The sequence below is a fragment of the Lithobates pipiens genome, unplaced genomic scaffold (genome assembly GCF_037356315.1).
Source record: "Lithobates pipiens isolate NorthernLeopardFrog02 unplaced genomic scaffold, aLitPip1_a1.2 Scaffold_30, whole genome shotgun sequence".
Taxonomy (NCBI): domain Eukaryota; kingdom Metazoa; phylum Chordata; class Amphibia; order Anura; family Ranidae; genus Lithobates; species Lithobates pipiens.
Genome location: NW_027507791.1, coordinates 69,300,318 through 69,323,160, shown reverse-complemented (window position 1 = coordinate 69,323,160; position 22,843 = coordinate 69,300,318). Strand labels below are relative to the sequence as shown.

The 22,843-nt window shown below is 44.0% G+C and overlaps 1 protein-coding gene across 3 annotated transcripts in view; it reads left to right on the top strand.

The window, feature by feature from the left end:
* PCNX4 (pecanex 4) overlaps window positions 1-22,843 on the top strand; it is a 115,625-nt gene that overhangs the window by 18,716 nt on the left and 74,066 nt on the right. For all 3 annotated transcript variants that reach the window (XM_077464386.1, XM_077464387.1, XM_077464388.1), the window contains one exon: window positions 20,018-20,764. In XM_077464386.1, coding sequence (XP_077320512.1) covers window positions 20,076-20,764 — 689 coding nt within the window. In that variant the 5' untranslated portion in view covers window positions 20,018-20,075. The remainder of the gene's footprint in view (window positions 1-20,017; window positions 20,765-22,843) is intronic.

The following is a 22,843-nucleotide window of genomic DNA, read 5'->3' as shown; positions in this document are numbered from 1 at the left end:
TAATAGTCTCTTTAGCTCCTTTTTATGGGCCGCTGCGCACCCCAGAATAAGTCTCTGGGTTTTGCAGGAGCCATTGGGTCAAGGTGGCTTAGCTTTGCCGGACCTTTTTAAATATTATCTAGCTGGGCAAATGGGGGTCGCCGGACGCTGGCTAACACGGGAGGACGGGGACTCGGCCAATGTACTGGAGGCGGCCCTTCTGGGCTTGTATGAGAGCTTGTCCTATTTGGTGTATAGAGGTCAAAGGGCTTCACCGGCTCTGACGGCCTCAATGCGGGCAACGATACGGGCTTGGGACAAAGAGCGGGTCTTGCTGAAACAACCGGAGGGGAGTTGGTCTCCTGACACTCCTCTCTGGTTTAATCCTAGATTGCCACATTTCGGGGAAATTCCCGACCCGGTGATATGGGCCAGAGTAGGCATTAAATAACTGAAGCATGTGGTGGGAGAGAGGAAGCTTCTAACGTTTGATCAGCTTAAGGTTAAACATGACCTTCCAAATTGGTATTTCTTTCACTACCTATAGTTACGGCATGCTTTTCTCTCTGTTTGACCCTGGGGCTCTGGAGATGGGAGTGTCGCCTCTAGAGAGTATGCTGCGGACGCAGGACTTGAAAAAGCCTCTTTCCGTTGTGTGCAAAATGTTGTTCCCTGACAGGCCAAAGCCCATCCAAAAATGCAGAGATGTTTGGAGCGCCTTAGTACCAGACTTTGAGGGGGAGGACTGGGGTTTCTGGGACCTTTTGTATATTATGTATGTGTTGAAAAATTGTTCAATAAAAATAAATTTTCAAAAAACCCTGGACTCGGTACGTAGGGCACCCCTCAACCCTGGACTCGGTACGTAGGGCACCCCTCAACCCTGGACTCGGTACGTAGGGCACCCCTCAACCCTGGACTCGGTACGTAGGGCACCCCTCAACCCTGGACTCGGTACGTAGGGCACCCCTCAACCCTGGACTCGGTACGTAGGGCACCCCTCAACCCTGGACTCGGTACGTAGGGCACCCCTCAACCCTGGACTCGGTACGTAGGGCACCCCTGGACTCGGTACGTAGGGCACCCCTGGACTCGGTACGTAGGGCACCCCTGGACTCGGTACGTAGGGCACCCCTGGACTCGGTACGTAGGGCACCCCTGGACTCGGTACGTAGGGCACCCCTGGACTCGGTACGTAGGGCACCCCTGGACTCGGTACGTAGGGCACCCCTCAACCCTGGACTCGGTACGTAGGGCACCCCTCAACCCTGGACTCGGTACGTAGGGCACCCCTCAACCCTGGACTCGGTACATAGGGCACCCCTCAACCCTGGACTCGGTACGTAGGGCACCCCTCAACCCTGGACCCGGTACGTAGGGCACCCCTTAACCCTGGACCCGGTACGTAGGGCACCCCTCAACCCTGGACCCCGTACGTAGGGCACCCCTCAACCCTGGACTCGGTACGTAGGGCACCCCTCAACCCTGGACTCGGTATGTATCGCATATTCACTTAACGAGGCAGTAATGATGTGTACAGTGCCTATAGTATTTATTTTTGTAACTTAATTCTGCATAAAACTAATTTCATGAGAAATAGGACGTGTTTAGGGATGGAATCAGGCAGGGTATAGGTTGGGTGGGGCAACTGGTGGCGAGTAACTCTTAAGGCTTGGCTAGTAGCTCAAGACTTGACATTTTGAGCCCTGCCTTAAAGGAACTGGAGCTTTAGTTTTTTTTTCCCTTTTTTTAAGGGTTACCACCACTTTAAAGTGATTCTAAATATAAAAAAACAAAACAAAAAACCAAACATGTTCTATTTACCACATCTGTGCAGTGGCTTTGCACAGAGCAGTCCTAATACTCTTCTTTTTTTGGGTCCTGGCATTCAACTCCTCCGAGTCCCCCTAATAGCAAGCCATGGGCACACTCCTGTGAATAGACATTGTCCATTCACACACAGTGTGCGGCTCGGCCCCGACCCGTCGCTCTATGCTCATGCAGCAGCAGGAGCAATTTGGCTAGATTGGAGTAGGAGCCAATTACTCCTGCTGCTGTGTGAGCCAATGAGACACATCGCTGGATCTAAATGTTGCTCGGGTAAGTATAAAGGGGTAAAAGGGGGGGGGGGAGAGACTTCACCCATAAGGTTTTTTATCTTAACACATAAAATGCATTATGGTTAAAAAAAAAAAAACGGCTTTTAGAACCACGTTAACTCCTTTTGCATACTACGACCTACTTTGCCGGGAAGCCGTGACATGATGCCTGCCCTTTGCACGCTCTCCGTGATTACGGAGTTAATGAGACTGGGCCCCTTTCCAATGACAGCTGGTAATGTGATGTAAACAGAAGATCGGTAATTTATTTATTTATTTTTCTTCACGCCAACAGCGTGAGGAGGAAAAAAAAAATCTGATCACCTGCTTCTGTGAAAGAGACATTGGTACCAAACAGGAAGAGGCACAGCCACATCATCTGTGCCCACCAGTGCTGCCTGCCAGTTCCACCAGCCAATGCCCACCAGTGCATATCGGTGCCACCTATCAATGCCCACCATTCCACCTATCAATGTCCACCAGTGGTTCCAATCAGTGCCTCATCACTTCTGCCTATCAGTGTCACCTACCAGTGACCATAGGTACCACCTATCAATGCCCATCAGTGCCACCCATCAGTGCCTCCTTATCGGTGTTCACCAGTGCCACCTGTCAGTGTCCACCAGTGCGCCTGTCAGTGCAGCCTCACCGTGTACATCAATGAAGGAGAAAAATTACCTGTTTGCAAAATTTTATAACAAAATAAAAAACTGTTTTGTATTTTCCAAATTTTCGGTCTTTTTTCTTTTTTTTTTAACAAGAAATAAACAAAAAACAGCAGTGATTAAATACCACCAAAAGAAAGCTCTATTTGTGGGGGAAAAATGCTGAAAATGTCATTTGGGTATAGTGTTGTATGACCACGCAATTGTCTTTCAAAGTGTGACAGTGCTGAAAGCTGAAAATTGGAGGTTTAAGTGCCCAGTAAGTGGTTAAAGTGATATTAAAGTCTTATTTTTTTTTTTTTAAATAACAAACGTGTTATACTTACCTGCTCTGTGTAGTGATTTTGCACAGAGCAGCCCAGATCCTACTCTTCTCCTGGCCGCTCCCTCCTGCCAAGTGCCCCTATAGCAAGCAGCTTCCTATGGGGGCACCCACGCCTAGCTGCTGCTCTGTGTGTCCATTCAGACACGGAGCCCCACTCCCACTCCCGCTCACTGTCTTTGAAAATTTGCTGTCTCTCAACCAAGAAGGTAGAGTCCTGGATTGTCAAGGCTCTTGTGCAACATTGCTGTGTTGAGATGGGGCTCAGGTAAGTATGAAGGAGGCTGCTGCACACAGAAGGTTTTTTTCTTTTTTATCTTAATGTATACAATGCATTAAGCTAGAAAACCTTCTACCTTTAGAACCACTTTAAGGACCCATCTAAACCATTGTTGCTGCACCCTTCAAGTTGAATGGCACCCCAGTGTGCAAAGACAACACAAATACATTGCAGTGCATTGTATTATAAACAATTGTTTTTGCCTTGGCAGCCCATTATTTTCAAAAATAAATATAGGCCTTAAAAACCTGACCGGCATCTGAGAGTATATCCAAAGTCAAACCATTTGCAGCAATGGTTAACAACCGACCAGGTTTTATTTTTTTTATTCTTTGTCCTGAGCAAAAGCATTTCATTCACATCCTTTTCTGTAGACGCAACAGAAAGCAAAAAAGCAACTCTCTCCAAAGTGAGGTAAATCCCCTCTTTCACAGTTGGAACATTGTACCCATTGGACGATTTCCCTGCTATTCCTGTTCTGGTGGCAATTCTAAAACCAGGACAAATGGAGAGAGTGACGCTCTCTAGCATGGTCAAAATGAACGGAGTAGCCTCCAAAGCCTTTGATATTGGAAATGGAACGAGACAGGGCTGTCCCCTCTCTCTGCTCCTTTTCATTCTTTCATTGGAACCACTGTTGCAGCACATTCGGATTAACCCAGACATTGCTGGTCTTGAAATTGGTCTGTATCATCACAAAGTTGTTGCCTACGCTGACGACTTATTGTTCTACCTATCGAATGCACTTGTCTCCTTACTAGTATCTGAAATCCATATGTATGGAGAATTATCCGATTTTAAAGTTCATTTACAAAAATTGGAAGCTCTCAACCTTAACCTTTCTCCCCAGTCAATTGCTCGCCTCAGTGGTAATTTCCCTTTTTGATGGGTTCCCCAAGCCATTCAGCCATTTGGTAGATGTAACCTATTTAAAAATGAACATCATGCTATGTCTCCTATACCTTCTGCAAGTGTTGCCGATTAAAATGCCAGGGGAGTCCTTTTGGAAGATCTGAGCGGCTTTTATCCAATACGTTTTGGCAAGGAAAACCTTACCATCTCAAGCGAGCACTCTTGCAACGACCGAAGCTCCGAGGTGGTGTCGGACTTCCTGACCCTGCCTTATACTGTACGGCGGTCCATATGTCCAGAGTAGTCGATTGGTGTAGACATGCCTTTTGCAATACGCTCGAGTTGCGCGCCCCCCCCACCAGTCCTCGATTGACTCTACCTTGATAGAACTCTCTAGATATTACAAGTTAGCAGCAACTTCCAACTTCCCCTTGCCATTGACTCCTATCATTGGCCACCCAGACTTTGCTATGAGTCTTACAGATAAAGCCTTTCAACTCCAACCTGACCAGAACCTAGTCAGAGCATCTTCCATCCTTGGTCGATCTGAATGGGTTCATCGGTCAGAACTATTTGGTTCTTTTAACTCCTCAGCCCTGGGCCAGTGGAAACTGTTGCAATCATCCTACTTCCTCCAGTCCCTTCCTGATTCCTCCAGGTTTCGAAGACCACCTACCTCATTTGAAGACCTTTGTTTGGGAGGGGGACCAATTCGGAAATCTCTCTTGGTTTCTTACAGTATTTTACTTGCCATCACGTCTCAGCAAGACCCACCATATTTGCTCAAATTGGAAAGAGACCTAAACTCTGTTTTCGGAAAAGTTATACGCCACCTGTAGGTGAATGGACACTGGTAGATCAATCAAATAGCAAGTCCTCCCCTATATTACCCCTCATTCACAGGAAGAACATCAGTTTTTTCACCGGTGTCTGCACGGTGGTGTTCACTGATGTGATACATGTGCTCTTGGAGCATAATTGGAGGTCTGGATTGTTCTATTAAGAATGATTCAATCGGATCCATTCGAAAAAGCTATCGGCCAAAATGGATGGTACCCGAGCCTCATTGGAAGGAGAGAAGATTCCTTTGAGGTTTGCCTGTACTGCAGCCTTATGGCGCTGGACCATGCGTAATGGAGCCCTGTGCAGTGTTTGTTCTGACCAAGGTGCTTTCCTGCAGTGTGCTATACAGGTCCAGGGGAGTGGACCCCGGATTAAGGGGGACCCAGTCTCTGAAGGTCTTATATGACAGCGCGCCGTGATGAGTGAAGATTAGACTCCTGTTATGTTCAGAGTCCTGCAGTGGGAATGGTAAGTCTGCTTTTTTTTTGCAGTTTCTCTTTTTTTGAAAAAAAAATAAAAAAGAGAGATCTCACTGTCTGTTCTCCCAATGGCCACTGGGAACAGTGTGCTGTTTAATCATGCTATGTACTTCTTACTCCTGTGGGCTGCTGTTTCTCCTCCAGCCACTAGAGGGTGCAGGCTCGCTCAGTGTGGCCTATTTTTATATAGGCAGGAAGGGTGGCCATGCCATGTGGCAACAGGTCCAGTAGGCCTCTGGAGACATAGCAGAAGCCCATGGATACTAACAAAGTGTGAGTACTTACTATGGGAGAACTGCGTGACAGACAAGTCATGATTATATGCTGCATATTTACTGCTTATCCGGGGGGACTGTACAACTGTAAGTCGATACACCCCTGGATGGTTAGCAGTTCACTTTAAAGTGTTGTTGACTGCTCTGTAGCAGGTATAGTGTATAGTATACATGCTTGCAAACTTGTTGCTTAAATGAATGCATGTTTTTAAATATTCATGTTTGGAAAAACATAAGCATGGGTACATTTTAAGGAGTTCTATCTCCAGTATAGTGCATATGTGCTTGGCAAAAATCCTGCAAGACTATTTTGGGACCAACTGCAGTTAAGCAGGTGCTTGCTTGCAAACTAGCTGAAACGCACGGTTGCTGAAATGGACGATTGTTGAAGATACATATTTTTACATACTGACATAAATATACATGTTTGCATAAAGATACATGATCATGGTTGCACAATGATGCGTGGTTACACAAAGATGCATGTTTGTTCATGTTTGCATAAATCTACATGGTTATACATGTTTGCATAAAGATACATGATCATGGTTGCACAAGGATGGATGGTTGCACAAAGATGCATGTTCATGTTTGCATAAATATACATGATTGCATAAAGATACGTGACCGCATAAAGATGCATGTTTATAAATGTTTGCTTAAATATACATGGTGATATATGATTGTATAAAGATGCATGATTGTATAAAGATGCATGATCTCATAAAGATGCATGATCGCATAAAGATGCATGTTTAGACATGTTTGTATAGATTTACATGGTGATACATGGTCACATAAAGATACATGATTGTACAAAGATACATGGTTGCATAAAGATGCATGTGTATACATGTTTGCTTAAATATACATGGATATACATGATTGCATAAGGATACATGGTTGCATAAAGATACTTGATCGCATAAAGATACATGATTGTATAAAGATACATGGTTGCATAAAGATGCATGTTTATACATTGTACATGTTTGCTTAACCACTTCCCGACCGGCGCACGACGATGTACGTTGGCAGAATGGCACGGGCAGGCAAATTGGCATACAGGTACGTCCATTTGAAATTGCCGCCCTGCCATCGCACGTGTCGGTCGAGACCCCGATCGCGGGTCCCGCGGACTCGATTGCTGCGGGGATACCCGCGATCGTCTCACGAGAAGAAGCTGTTTACATCGGCATCTCCCCGTTCTGCCTAGCAACAAGTGACACTGAATTCTGCTCCAAGTGATTTGAGCAGAGATCAATGTTCACTAACACACAATGCAGCCCCCCACAGTTAGCATGCCCCTAGGACACACTTAACCCCTACACTGCCACCCCCTGGTTAACCCCTTCCCTGCCAGTGTCATTTACACAGGAATCAGTGCATTTGTAGAGCGCTGATTGCTTTATAAATTACAATGGTCCCAAAAATGTCTGTGTCCGCCATAATGTCGCAATCACAATTAAAAATTGCTGATGGCCGCCATTACTAGTGAAAAAAATAATAATAAAAATGTCATAAAACTATTCCCTATTTTGTAAACGCTATAAATTTTGCGTAAACCAATGAATAATCGCTTATTGCGATTTTTTTTTTTTTTTTTTTTTTTTTTACCCAATAATATGTAGAAGAATATTTTTTGTTTATAGCGCAAAAAATAAAAACCGCAGGGGTGATCAAATGCCACATAAAGAAAGCTCTATTTGTGGGAAAAGAAGGGCGTCATTTTTTTTGGGGAGCCACGTCGCACAACCGCGCAATTGTCAGTTAAAGCGACACAGTACCGAATCGCAAAAAGTGATCTGGTCTTAAGCCAGCAAAATGGTCCAGTCTGAAAGTGGTTAAAGATACATGGATATACACACTCGCATAAGGATACATGGTTGCATAAAGGTGCATGTTTATACATGTTTGCTTAAATATACATGGTTATACAGGGTTGCATAAAGATACATGTTTGTCTGCATAGATAATTGTTTTATAAACGCATGCTTGCTTATTGCGTAAATGCTTGTTTCCATGGGCACATATTGCATGAATGTGTGTTTAAGGGGATGCATACTTTAATATTTTGCCTAAATGCATAGTTGCATAAGCACATGCTTCGATAGATGCATATTGCTTAAACACATGCTGGCATGTTTTCATTTGTACTATAGCTTCCTCAGAAATGTAAAAAATATATTAAATTTATCCCAAACCTAACCAAAATTGCATCACAACAATTTTTTTTATAGATCTTCATGTATTAATACATTTATATTTAATCACCTGTAAATTAACCCAGTGATTAGTTCCATACACCCCCCCCCCCCCCCCATAACTATAGAAACCCCCAAGGGATAATTTATTCCTAAACTCCACTAGGTAACACACTAAATAAACACCACTCAAAGTACCTTAACCACTTGCCTACTGGGCACTTAAACCCCCCTCCTGTCCAGACCAATTTTCAGCTTTCAGCACTGATGCACTTTGAATGACAATTGCACGGCCATACAACACTATACCCAAATGAAATTTTTATCATTTTTTTTCTCATAAATAGAACTTTCTTTTGGTGGTATTAATTACAGCTGGGAGTTTTATTTTTTGCTAAACAAACAAAAGAAGGTGCAAAATAAAATAAAAAATCATGTTTAATAGTTTGTTATAAAATTTTGCAAACAGATAATTTTTCTCCTTCATTGAAATGCGCTGATGAGGCGGCACTGATGAGCGCCACTGGTGGGCACTGATAGGCGGCACTGATGGGCACAGTTAAGGCGACACTAATAGGCACAGATAAGGTGGCACGATAGGCACAGATAAGGCAGTACTGATGGGCACAGATAAGGCAGCACTGATGGGCAAAGATGGGCACAGATAAGATGGCACTGATGGGTGGCACGAATGGGTGCCACGGATGGGGGGCACTGATGGGTACCACTGATAGATGGGACTGATGGGCACTGATTGGCACTGCTGGGCACTGATGGGCGGCACTGATGGGCACTGGTAGATGACACTGATGGGCACGGATATGTGGCACTGAGGTGCAGCACTGTTGAGGCAGATTGTGGGCACTGATAGGTGGCACTGTGGGCACTGATGTATGGCTCTATGGGCACTGATGGGTGGCACTGCTGGGTGGCACTTTTTTAATATCTGGGTGGTACTGGCAGGTGGGCACTGATACGCTGGCCGTGATCGGGACTGATGTCCCGATCACGGCCGCCGGTGATCGGCTTTTTTTTTCTCTCTGTCAGCGCGAGGAGGAAAAATAGCCGATTACCTGCTCTGTTGTGTCACATGATCAGCTGTCATTGGCTGACAGCTGATCACGTGGTAAGGGGTCGCTCGTGCACGGGACGACGTCAATAGACGCCGTCCCGGCAAAGCTGGTCTGCTCTGTAGCCGTCATTCGGCTATAGCGCGGATCTCTAGTGGTTAATATACCTGGGTCACTAACAATACGATGGAGATCATGATCAACTCAACTGCTAGTGACAAGATAGTGGACGCAAAACCATCTATGAGGGCATGTAGTTAGAGCAAAAATTATGCCCCTTACAATAATGGGATTAGTCCTAATACATTGGTCATGATTAAAGTGCTTCCAGTGACCCCTACTGGACAATCTGCGAGGATTGCATTAAGAATTATGGTAAGGAGACTTCCTTAGTAACACCGAATAAAATTTTTGAAATAATCTAAAGTATTCAGACCCCCTTACATTTTTCACTCTTTGTTATATGGCAGCCATCTGCTAAAATCATTTAAGTTATTTTTTTTCCTCATTAATGTACACACAGCACCCCATATTGACATAAAAATAGAATTGTTGACATTTTTGCAGATTTATTAAAAAAGAAAAACTGAAATGTCACATGGTCCTAAGTATTCAGACCCTTTGCTCAGTATTTAGTAGAAGCACCTTTTTGATCAAATACAGCCATGAGTCTTTTTGGGAAAGATGCAACAAGTTTTTCACACCTGGATTTGGGGATCCTCTGCCATTCCTCCTTGCAGATCCTCTCCAGTTCTGTCAGGTTGGATTGTAAACATTGATGGACAGCCGTTTTTAGGTCTCTCCAGAGATACTCAATCGGGGCTCTGGCTGGGTCATTCAAGAACAGTCACGGAGTTGTTGTGAAGCCACTCTTTCGTTATTTTAGTTGTGTGCTTAGGGTCATTGTTTTGTTGGAAGGTAAACCTTCGGCCCAGTCTGAGGTCCTGAGTGCTCTGGAGAAGGTTTTCATCCAGGATATCCCTATACTTGGCCACATTCATCTTTCCTTCGATTGCAATCAGCCTCCTGTGCCTGTAGCTGAAAAACACCCCCACAGCATGATGCTGCCACCACCATGCTTCACTGTTGGGACTGTATTGGACAGATGATGAGCAGTGCCTGGTTTTCTCCACACATACCGCTTAGAATTAGGCCAAAAATTCTATCTTGGTCTCATCAGACCAGAGAATTGTATTTCTCAATATCTTGGAATCCTTCAGGTGTTTCTTTAGCAAACTCCATGCGGCTTTCATCTGTCTTGCACTGAGGAGAGGCTTCCGTCGGGCCACTCTGCCATAAGGCCCCGACTGGTGGAGGGCTGCAGTGATGGTTGACTTTCTACAACTTTCTCCCATCTCCCGACTGCATCTCTGGAGCTCAGCCACAGTGATCTTTGGGTTCTTCTTTACCTCTCTCACCAAGGCTCTTCTCCCCCGATAGCTAAGTTTCACGGCCAGCTCTAGGAAGGGTTCTGGTCATCCCAAACATCTTCCGTTTGAGGATTATGGAAGCCACTGCGCTCTTAGGAACCTTAAGTGCAGCAGATTTTTTTTAATTTATTTTTTTGTAGCCTTGGCCAGATCTGTGCCTTGCCACAATTCTGTCTCTGAGCTCTTCAGGCTGTTCCTTTGACTTCATGATTCTCATTTGCTCTGACATGCACTGTGAGCTGTGGCTTTCCTAATCAAGTCCAGTCAGTATAATCAAACACAGCTGGACTTAAATGAAGGTGTAGAACCATTTCAAGGACGATCAGAAGAAATGGACAGCACCTTAGTTAAATATGAGTGTCACAGCAAAGGGTCTTTATACTTAGGACCATGTGATATTACAGTTTTTCTTTTTTAATAAATCTGCAAAAATTACAACAATTCTGTGTTTTTCTGTCAGTATGGCGTGCTGTGTGTGCATTAATGAGGGAACATTTTTACTTAAATGGGTTTAGCAAATATCTGCAATATAACAAAATGTGAAAAATTTAAGGGGTTCTGAATACTTTCCGTCCCCGCTGTATCTGCACATAATCCAGAATTCAAATTGTTTAAATATAAGGCCAATGTGTATGACTCAGAACAAGTGTACAAAAATCAATTTAGGAATTGTCGATAAAGGCATTCACATCGACATCTACATTCAACCCATATGGAACATGCGCCCTTAACCTATGGATCCAAGACCTTTCCAATTTGGATATTTCTCTAACCTCAGAGCTCTCCCTCCAGTGAGGGCTATATTTATCAATCCCAAAAAAAAATGTCTTTGAAGGGTCTTTGTTATGAAACGTCAGATAATTAGATACTGAGTGGTTCTTAAACCCTGTTTTGATATTGGTGATCTGCTCATTCAGGCGGACTTTTAGCATGCGTTTAGTCCTGCCTACATATTGTAGCCCACACGGACATTGTAATTAATAAATCATCCCTTCTGTGGTGCATGTAATAAAAGGCTAACATGTTCCTTCTGAGTGCTAGTGGACAAGAAGGTATTAGTTCTCCTATGAGTGCATCCACTCAAAGAGCACACCCTACATCGCTTACATTGGTAAAAACCTGTTAGATAATGAAAAAAATCGTTTTTATAATAGGGGGATTGAATATATTAGGAGCTACTGTATTCTCCTCTAAACACCACCTGCGGTTTTTCTGGTAACACCATATGAGCACTCAATCATTGTTAACAATATGCTAGTGTTTAGAAATAATCTTTTTGATACTCCTGTGCTTGGTAGAATAGGTAGCAATAAAAGAAACCCCCATGGGGGGTCTCCAACACGTGGGGACTTCTCCACAAGTAAATCTCTCCTTTCTACATTGTTCACTTGCTCAAAGGTGGTTCTCAAGGTCTGACTAGTATAAACCTTCTCTATAAAGCCGGAAACTCTTCTTGATCAATGCAGTTATGCTTCAACCTCGTGTATTGACTCTTTGGGAATGATCTGAGCCAAGGACCATAGTGGCAACTATCCATATAGGAATCCTTAACTGTTGATTTGAAAAAAAGTTGATGTATCAAATTTTTCATCCTTGATGGAAATTTTAAGATCCAAAATATTTCTAGCTGACTCTTCTCATCACTCAGATCAAAATCCTTCTTTGACATTCAGAGATTCTATAAACTCCTGTAGGAAAGGACCAGCCCCTTCCCATAGGAGGAGGATGTCCTCCTATATACCTTGCCCACAGGACCAATTTGAGTCTCTGGGCATAGATGACATCCTCCTCCCATCTTGCCATAAAAAAATTGGTCAGACTAGGGGCATACTTGGCCCTCATTGCAACCCCCCCCCCCCCCCCCCCCTATCCTGGTGGAAGAAATGACTATCAAATCAGAAATTGTTGTGGAGGCTGCATACTCTCATAGCAATTCCATAAGAAAGGAAATCTGGATCATGGGCAGTCCTGAATCTTGTACTAAGAAACCTTATACAGCATCAATACCTTGGTCATCACAATCATCTCTAAATCCCTCAACAACAAAGTCAACAATGTCTATGATTTGTGGTCACTGGCCATGTTATACATTTCCTTCATGTAATCCTTTCTATCCAGAACCACTATTCCCCCCCCCCAAATCAGCTGACCTTACAACAAGGTCCTTGTTACACAAAAAGTCCAAACCCTCCTGCAATGCCTTTTTATTAGTTGTTTTTTTTCTTCTTCTAGATCTCTAAGTATTACAATCCCTAAATACCATTAATGAGGGTGCTAATACTCCTGGAGGATTGAATAAAGAAGCATTAGCTAAACCAGAATGAGTATACTCAGTTGACACCACTCTATCTTTAATGGGATTAGTGGTTACATACCTCTTAATATTTAACTTCTGTACAATTTTGTGCACATCCATATAGGTTTCAAATGTATTCAAATTCCTTGGTGGCACAAATTTGAGACCTTTATCTAAAACTAATCTTTCAGAATCTGTCAGAACTGTGGTACTGAGGTTAAAAATCCCTTTACTGACTGCACTTTTGCTCTTTTTTGCTTGTAATTTCCTCAACCACTTTGGTTCCTTGCTTCTTTCTACTGGCTCTTTATGCCCTGGTTGGGCTTGGAAAAACCCCATCTCTGGTGTCCCTGGCCACTCTGGCCCGGGCATCCTTGGTTTGATGTGTTCCCATACAAGGGTTGATATGGTACATTGGAATTGACTGCCACCATATTTATAATTATATAAGGCATTGATTATAATCCCCTTCCGGACCATTCTTATTGCTAAAGGGAAAGAAGCTGTTACATGTAACAACATTATATTCCCAATCGGCATCAACCCCTGTTGATAAGGTCGGTTATAATAGGGATAACCCCGATTTAATCTCCCCATTCATAGCCTGCTGTGAATTGACAGGTTTACCTATAGTATGATTGGAGAATGGGCCTCGTCCCGGCCATTGGTGTGATTGCCACAACCTTGTCCTGGAGGGGCTAAATTCTGGCTATGTATCATAGGGGCAGGATGAAAAGGACCCGAAACAAAGTTCTGATTCTGTCCCTGGGGGCCTGATGATGGAACATGTCCCTGATTATACCCAGGAACCCCCCCCTCCCCCCGCCCATTGGGAACCTGCATTCTATAAGGGGACTGGAAAGATTGTATAGTGTATGGTGAACTTTAGAGAACCCAGGAGACCCTTCTCCTATTTTCAATACTACAGCTCTATCCGCATGGACTGTTATCTCATCTCTCATCTCCTGCACACTTCAACATGCCAAATGAAGGTTCGATACAAGATTAAACTTAAAGGCCAAGTTCACTTTTTTTTTTTCTCTAAATTCCAGCTCCCCTATGTACCGATATACTAATAAAGCTTTCCATTAATTATACAGACATTTACTTCACCGTCTTCATGCATGTTTGTACAATCAGATTGTATAGCGTATGGCCATGTTTATACACCTAAAATGAGTAGTTGTGCTTTCAGTGCCATTTATTGTTAATGGCTCACCAAACACCGAAGCAAACATACATTTTGCCATGGGAAAAAACGAGTGGCAAATGCTGCAAACACACAACCCACAAAATGCCGAAATGTCCCATTAACCACATGTAGTTCATCCCTTTGAAATCAGCAGGCTACAGGAAAAACGAGCCACAAAATGTTCTCTCCCACTATGCTAGATATGAAATGGGCCTGAAAGTGACATTGGTGCGATAACGCGAGAACAATGCTCCAGTCACATCTGTGTGTTTCCTTGCATTTCAGAAATGCTCTGCACCAAAAGTCGCAGTAAAAAACATGTATAAACCTCAGCACAATCATTTAAAAAAAATTAAATGCTTCCTCTACACGATCCATGCTAAAATTAGTCAGAGAGCTACCTAACCGCCTCCCATCCAACTATTGTACTCAAACAGCTGGGCAGTAGCTTTCTGAGGGCAGGGAGACCTATATATACGGCCTCCCACTGCTCGTGCAAACCCTCCTAGAGTGTGCAGAGGCGTGCAATGCGATGACTGTGTCCTTAGGACACAGCGGATCACAAATCGGGTTACAGGGCCAATAAAATCAACCCTATAGCATGTGATTGCTGTAACCAGTCGCAGTGATCACACTTGTATGCAGCCTTTGAACCATTTCCTCCCACAGTGATCAATTGTGAGAGTAAACAGATTGTTTCCCACAGTGTCCCCAGACCAATGTACGCCATCAACCGTGTTCCTGATCGCCACTACACCAGTCCTTGTGTCGCCAGACCAGTGTGCGCCATCAACAATGTTCCTGGTCGCTGCTGCACTAGTCCCAGTTTCATCAGACCAATGTAAGCCAGCAACAGTATTTCTGATCAGTCCCCAGTGTTGCCAGACCAGTGTAAGCCATCAGAGGTATTCCTGATCACTGCCACACCAGTGACAATATCACCAGCAACAATGTTGCTGATTGCTAACCACACCAGTGTTGCCAGTGCAGCAAGCAACAGTATCCCAGATCGCCACAACATCAGTACAGTGCCATCAAAACCAGTGCAGCCAGCAACAGTATTCCTGATCATTGCCACATCAGTACAGTTTAAAAGGGCATTCTGACAGGGGCACTTAATATACAGTGGTGTGAAAAAGTGTTTGCCCCCTTCCTCATTTCCTGTTCCTTTGCATGTTTGTCACACTTAAGTGTTTCGGAACATCAAACCAATTTAAACAATAGTCAAGGACAACACAAGTAAACACAAAATGCAATTTGTAAATGAAGGTGTTTATTATTAAAGGTGAAAAAAAATCCAAACCATCATGGCCCTGTGTGAAAAAGTGATTGCCCCCTAAACCTAATAACTGGTTGGGCCACCCTTAGCAGCAACAACTGCAACCAAGCGTTTGCGATAACGTGCAATGAGGCTTTTACAGCGTCCTGGAGGAATTTTGGCCCACTCATCTTTGCAGAATTGTCCTAATTCAGTTACATTAGAGGGTTTTCGAGCATGAACGGCCTTTTTAAGGTCATACCACAACATCTCAATAGGATTCAGGTCAGGACTTTGGCTAGGCCACTCCAAAGTCTTCATTTTGTTTTTCTTCAGCCATTCGGTGGTGGACTTGCTGGTGTGTTTTAGGATCATTGTCCTGCTGCAGAACCCAAGTTCGTTTCAGCTTGAGTACACGAACAGATGGTCGGACATTCTCCTTCAGGATCTCTTGGTAGACAGCAGAATTCATAGTTCCTTTTATCACGGCAAGTCTTCCAGGTCCTGAAGCAGCAAAACAGCCCCAGACCATCACACTACCACCACCATATTTTACTGTTGGTATAATGTTCTTTTTATGAAATGCAGTGTTCCTTCTACGCAAGATATACTTGGACACACACCTTCCAAAGAGTTCCACTTTTGTCTCATCGGTCCACAGAATGTTGTCCCAAAAGTCTTGGGGATCATCAAGATGTGTTGTGGAGAAATTGAGACGAGCTTTGATGTTCTTTTTGCTCAGCAGTGGTTTTCTCCTTGGAACTCTGCCATACAGGCCATTTTTGCCCAGTCTTTTCCTGATGGTGGAGGCATGAACGCTGACCTTAACTGAGGCAAGTGAGGCCTGCAGTTCCTTGGACGTTGTTGTGGGGTCTTTTGTGACCTCTTGGATGAGTCGTCGCTGCGCTCTTGGGGTAATTTTGGGCGGCCGGCCACTCCTGGGAAGGTTTATCACTGTTCCATGTCTTCGCCATTTGTGGATAATGGCTCTCACTGTGGTTCGCTGGATTCCCAAAGCTTTGGAAATGGCTTTATAACCCTTTCCAGACTGATAGATCTCAATTACTTTCTTTCTCAATTGTTCCTGAATTTCTTTGGGTCTCGGCATGATGAGTAGCTTTTAAGGATTTTCTGGTGGACCTTACTTTGTCAAGCGGCTCCTATTTAAGTGATGCCTTGATTGTGAACAGGTGTGGCAATAATCAGGCCTGGGTGTGGCTAGAGAAATTGAACTCAGGTGTGGACAACCACAGTTATAGTATGTTTTAACAAGGGGGGCAATCACTTTTTCACACGGGGCCATGATGGTTTGGATTTTTTTTCACCTTTAATAATAAACACGTTCATTTACAAATTGCATTTTATGTTTACTTGTGTTGTCCTTGACTATTGTTTAAATTGGTTTGATGTTCCGAAACACTTAAGTGTGACAAACATGCAAAGGAACAGGAAATGAGGAAGGGGGCAAAAACTTTTTCACACCACTGTAAGGGGGCACTCTGATGGGAACACCTGATGGAGGTCACCTTGATGTAAGGCGGTATTCTGATGGGGGCACCTGATGTAAGGGAGCTCTCTGTGGGTGCACCTTATTTAAATGGATATGCTGATGGGGGGCACCTGATGTAAGGGGTGCTCTGAAGGGAGTACCTGATATAAGGGGGCACACTTATGTAAATTGATACACTGATGGGGATGCCTGATGTAAGGGAGCACCTAATGTAAGGGGGTAATCTGATGAGGACACCTGATGTAAGGGGGTATTTGGGGGGTATTCTGATGGGAGCACCTTATGGGGAAGGGGACCCTCTGATAGGAATACAGATGTAGTGGGTACTATGATGGGCACACCAGATGTAAGGGAGCACTCTGATTGGCACATGTGATGTAAGGGGGCACTCTGATAAAAACCCTTAGGGGAAGGGGGTACTCTGATGGGGAAACCCTATGTAACAGGTCACTGTAATAGGGACACCTTATTTAAGGGGATACCTGATGTAAGGGAGCATTGTAATAGGGACATTCTTGTGGGGGCACTGATGGGGACACCAGATGTAACAGATCACTGTGATGGGGATACCTGCTATAAAGGAGAACTGTGATGAGGATACCTGATGTAAGGAGGCACTTGATGTAGGAGGGCACTCTGATGGAGACACCTGATTTAAGGGTGCACTGTGATGAAGACCCCCTAGGGTAACAGGTCACCATGATGGGAACACTAGATATAAGGGGGAACTGTGATGGGGATACCAGATGTAAGGGGCGGACACCTGATGTAAAGGGTTCAGTCTGATGGGGACATTTTATGTAAGGCTACACTCTGATGGGGACACCCAATGTAGAGGGCCTTCTAATAGGGACACACGATTGGGGGGGGGGGGGGCAGCAGCACTGTGATGCAGTCTATTTTTGATAGACATACAATGATTACATATACTGTATGTGTAGTAGCACATACATGGGATTTGAACCTATGCTGGAAAGAAATTTTACTGACTGGACTGCCTTTAAAGAGGGAGTAAACCCTGATGGGTTTACTTCCTCCTTGTCTCCCTGCAAAGGTAAAGCATAATGGGCTACTATGCATCGCCCATTATGTGTCACTTACCTGACACAGGAGCCAGCGATGTCTCCGCTGTCCTCTGTAGCACGAAGCGTCCATCTTCTTTCCCAGGTATCGCTGCTCCGGCGCTGTGATTGGCCAGAGCAGTGATGACGTCAGTAATGGCATATCGCTTAGCGGCATGCTCAGTGCGCATGCACCGTAGACAACGCTGCCTGTCTTTTTGGAAATATCTCCTAAAGGTCTAGGTTTAGGAGATATTTCATGGACCTACAGGTAAGCCTTAATGTAGGCTTACCTGTAGGTCAAAGTGGTCTGTAAGGATTTACAACCACTTTAAATTTTAATTCAATATTACATATACAGTTTCTATAGTGCAAGTGTTTGTAAGGAGCAGAGTGCATGGGTTATGGGTGAGTAATGCACAATGTACAAAAGTCATGAGCACTTAACGCATATATTGCATTGGTTTAAGTGAAACGTGTAAAGCGGTCATTTGTTTGTAACGCAGCATGCAGAACTCAGGAATACATAATACACAGAGTGCAGGGGGCAGGAGTAAATAATGCACAGTGATTAGGAGTACGTAATGCCTGAGGTGCAAGGACCAGGACTTTGTAACACACAAAGTGCAGGAGTACATGATGCACAAGATGCAGGAGTCCACTTTGTGTAACGTACAGTGTGCAGGGGTCAGGAGTACCATCTGCCCCTCCCCTACCCTCAGAGGTCATTGTGTCTCCCCCCCCCCCCCCTCTGCAATTGCCCCCTCCCTCCCTGATCTGAACAGCAGAATGCCAGGGGATGTCCTTCCTCTCATGTTCCCCCTTATGTTGTGTCATGTGATAAATCAGACCCAAGGAAGAGCCCATGGGAAGCTTTCCTCAGCTCTGATGTTTATTGTTCTGACAGAGCGCTGGTGGGAAGGAATGCCGGCTTCTGCAGTTTCTGGCGATCCTGGCATCTGGGACTCAAGGCACCCCACAGGAGATGCGGGGCATGTGCTCTGTGTCTCTAGTGCTAGCAATGTTACTGCTCACACCAGTGCACATATACAGACATCCTCAATGTTTTTTTTTTTTTTTACAGCTTCTTAAATTAGAAAAGCATTAGCATTGATATCTTATTATATAAGTGAAAAAAGTTGCGCTACTAGTGAGATGTGATAAACAGAATAGGTCAGCAGCTAGCGTCAACAATCTAGTGGAATTGTATAACAAAAAATGATAAAATGCAGCGCTAATGAAAAATAATGTGATCTCGAAAACCTTTCAAAGTGACATATGGTGAAATATTATCCCCTAAAATTTTGAAATTTTAGAAAAAACACTGTATCAACACCCGGCAGTGAATATAAATGGTATATTCTAGTTACGGTGAAAAGGAAGAAACAAATCCCTGAACCGACTCCTAAGAGCCTATAATAGGAAAATGCCTCTCAATAATTCAGCAGAATGTACATATATATCCTAATACATTTTCAAATAGTTGGTGCTGACTTGAAAACAACTAAAAAATTGTCCGTGAACACATAAAAAGTGAACTTCCTCCCTTAGGAGGGGTGTAGTCCTATTTGAATAGGTAAGGAGTACAGCCTCTTCAAAGTGCTGCTACACTGAGAAAGCTGTATCCATCCACACGTCACCAATGACAATCTATGTATAGTAATAAACAGATAAGGTACGCTTACCCCCAACTGATGGACACACACACTATATAGCGGTGAGTCAGGCGAGCATTTGGATTGCCTAATCCAGCAGAACGGAGATGTTGACGATATGGGATCTTGCCCTGACCACATCATAAAAGATGAACGGTGGATGGCCGGTACAATAGTCACTCCAATTGGTAACCTGTGAGGCCAATCAATCTCTGGACAACTGGATGTGTAGAACTCTCAATGACATCCAATTGAAGATTTCAGATAATAAAAAAGAGGAAAGACAAAAGGCTTCCACATAGTGCATGAATCAGAATACAAAAAAAAAGTATTTTATTAAAAATTAAGTAAAAATGCACAATTACCCATCTGGTAAGTACGTGGAAAAAACGTAGCGTGATAACAAGGAATGTAGTGAGTTAAAAACCCGACATGATTCAGACGAAGGTCCTTCTACTGGGGCATCTCTTAATATCTTATTAACTCATTCGTGTATGTCATACATATTTTTGCCTAATTACTTTTGTGTCTGTCTGTCTCTCTGTAGGTATTGTCATTTAGCTGCACAAATGATGAAACCCTATCCAGATTTGTGACTATAAAGAATGGGTCCTGATGTTCCTTTACTGAACGACTACAAGCAGGAATTCGTCTGGAAACGCTTTCCTCAAACTGTTCTGGGTGGTCCTCGATTCAAATTAGGATACAGTGCCCCTCCTTACATATATATCAATCAGGTCATCCTCTTTCTGACACCATGGGTATTGGGCGGTGTGGGCACTGTGCTGTGCGAAGTCAGAATCATACAGGATTACTATGCAGCAGTACTCTCTGGAGGACTAATGCTCCTTGCTTCCTTTATTATACAACTGTTAAACCAATATGCCAGACGAAGGACCTCTACTGTAGAAAGACTACAGAATCAAAACACCCTCACCGATGAGGATGATTATGACTTTTCCGGCTGTTTTGGCTCAGAAACTGTAAAGTTCATTATCCCTGGCAAGAAGTTCATAGCGAATGTTATTTTTCATTCCATTTTTGCTGGGGTGCTATGTGGCTTAGGGACATGGTATTTATTACCATACAGACTAGACTTGCTGTACGGCAACTTAGGAGGGACGGTTATGATTTTTATATTTGGTTGGATAACTATTTGTATAGGTGAATATTCTCTAATTGTAAACTCCGCCACTGAGACAGCAACTTTTCATGCTCAAGACACCTATGAAATTACATCTCTTCTGCGACCTGTCTATATTTTGGCTTTCATTGCTGTAGACCTTGCATACAGGTAACCCTTCAGATAAGTATTGGAAATTTAGTGATACTTTTCATTGTTTAGATAAATGTTCATCTTTCCAAGGCAGTCTTGGACCCCATACATGCTATTAGATTTTCTGCAGATTTTTGTCTTCAGATTTACCAAAATCATGTAGTGCAAGGGTCTGCCTGATTGTATATGAATTGGAACTCTAATGCCGCGTACACACGACCAGACTTTTCGAGGGACTAAGTATGACAGACTTTCGATGGAGTTCTGACAGAGTTCTGATGGACTTTCCGAATCAACGGACTTGGCCACACACAATCACACCAAAGTCCGACGGATTCGAACGTGATGACGTACGACTGGACTAGAATAAGGAAGTTCATAGCCAGTAGCCAATAGCTGCCCTAGCGTCCGTTTTTGTCCGTTGGACTAGCACACACACGAGCGGATTTCTCAGTAGGAACTGGGTCTGGCAGAGTTCTGTCGGAAAAATTTGAAACATGTTCCATTTCTAAAGTCTGTCAGACTTTTGCAAATCAAAAGTCCGCTGCAGCCCACACACGTTCGAATAGTCTGCCGGAATCATTCCGTCAGACTTTTGATGTTGAAAAGTCTGGTCGTGTGTACGGGGCATTAGACCCCTTTCACACTGAGCTGCCTAGCGTCCAAAAAGGGGTTAAATCTGCCCGCAAAATGCAGCCGGAGCAGCGTTTTGCCGGCGGTATCGCAGCGCTGCCCCATTGATTTCAATGGGGAGCAGCGGTGGAGGAGCGGTGAGTTCAACGCTCCAAAGAAGCTGCTGGCAAGACCTTTTCTGTTGCCCAGCCACGCACCACTCTAGTGTGAAAGCCCTCTGGCTTTCACACTGGAGTGAATTGAGCAGCTGTTTTAGGGTGTTTTGCAGGCGCTATTTTTAATGCTATAGCGCCAGTGTGAAAGGGGTCTTAAGGTTTGACCTCCTATTATATGGTTTTGGTAAATCTGAAGACAAAAATCTGCAGAAAATCTAATAGTGTGTATGGGGCCTTAGGCTTTGTTTAGACTTGCAGTCGGGGCGGCTAAAATGCGCAGTTAAGCCATGTTTTGCCACCCACTGACCTCCCCTCCTTATGTTGCAGTGGATGGGGATGTTAACATGCTGCGGCCACGATGCTTCTCAGTCTCCTTATGGCCTTTGTAAAAGATAAAGAAAATAGGCCTTTGGGATGGAAGCTTCTCTCAAATGGTGTCACAAATGTTATAGCCAACCTGTCACCACCTGCTCAATGTGAAATATCAGTTTTATGGATGCTATAAGTTGCTTGGCTGTTTCTGCCTGCCTTGTTGCTAGGACGTTTGTTAGAAACGCCCAGCTGTCCCCACACCATCACAGGAGTTAGCTCTTTCTCCAGTTTAAACCCCCTTGCATGCACTTTCTCCTCCCCATTGCAGCCGCTCAGAGTTCAGCAATGCTGCCTTAGAGGAGATCGTGAACTGCGCATGTGTTGGGGGTTTTAGAGCTCGCTCCTGTAATGATGGAGTTTAGCAGTAACAGCTGGGAGTGCCTTGTTAACATCCTAACAACCAGGCAGGATGGAGGGGTGTCCTTTCTGGGAGATTTAGGCAGGCTTTGGGAGGTATCTAGATGGCCTATACCTATAGAAGGGCATTATTCAACTTTAGACAAAGCTGCACAGTTTGTTTGTATCTTTAGATACAATTTATGTGCATAGGCAGTTTTTTGGTAAAGGCGAACTAATCCTTGAAAGCACACCTGTCACTAAAAAGGCAACTCAAACTGTTAATATTGTATATAGATACATTAGCAGACATTACCTTTTAGCATAAAAACATTTCAGGTGAAAAAATGTGCAAGTCTCAACTTTACCTGTAAAAGCCAAGCTTGCTTTTACTTTATTTGGGATCCTTATTGACCAGTGAGGGTGCCTGTCACATTGTAGGACATTAGGAAATCTTAGTAAGTGGACCAAACTCCTCTTTTACAGTAAAAATTTAATTTTAATTTAACCGCTTCCTGACCCCCCACTGCAGATATACTACGGCAGGGTGCCCGCTGTGTACGTGATCTGACACATCTGATGTACAGTACACCGCACTGAT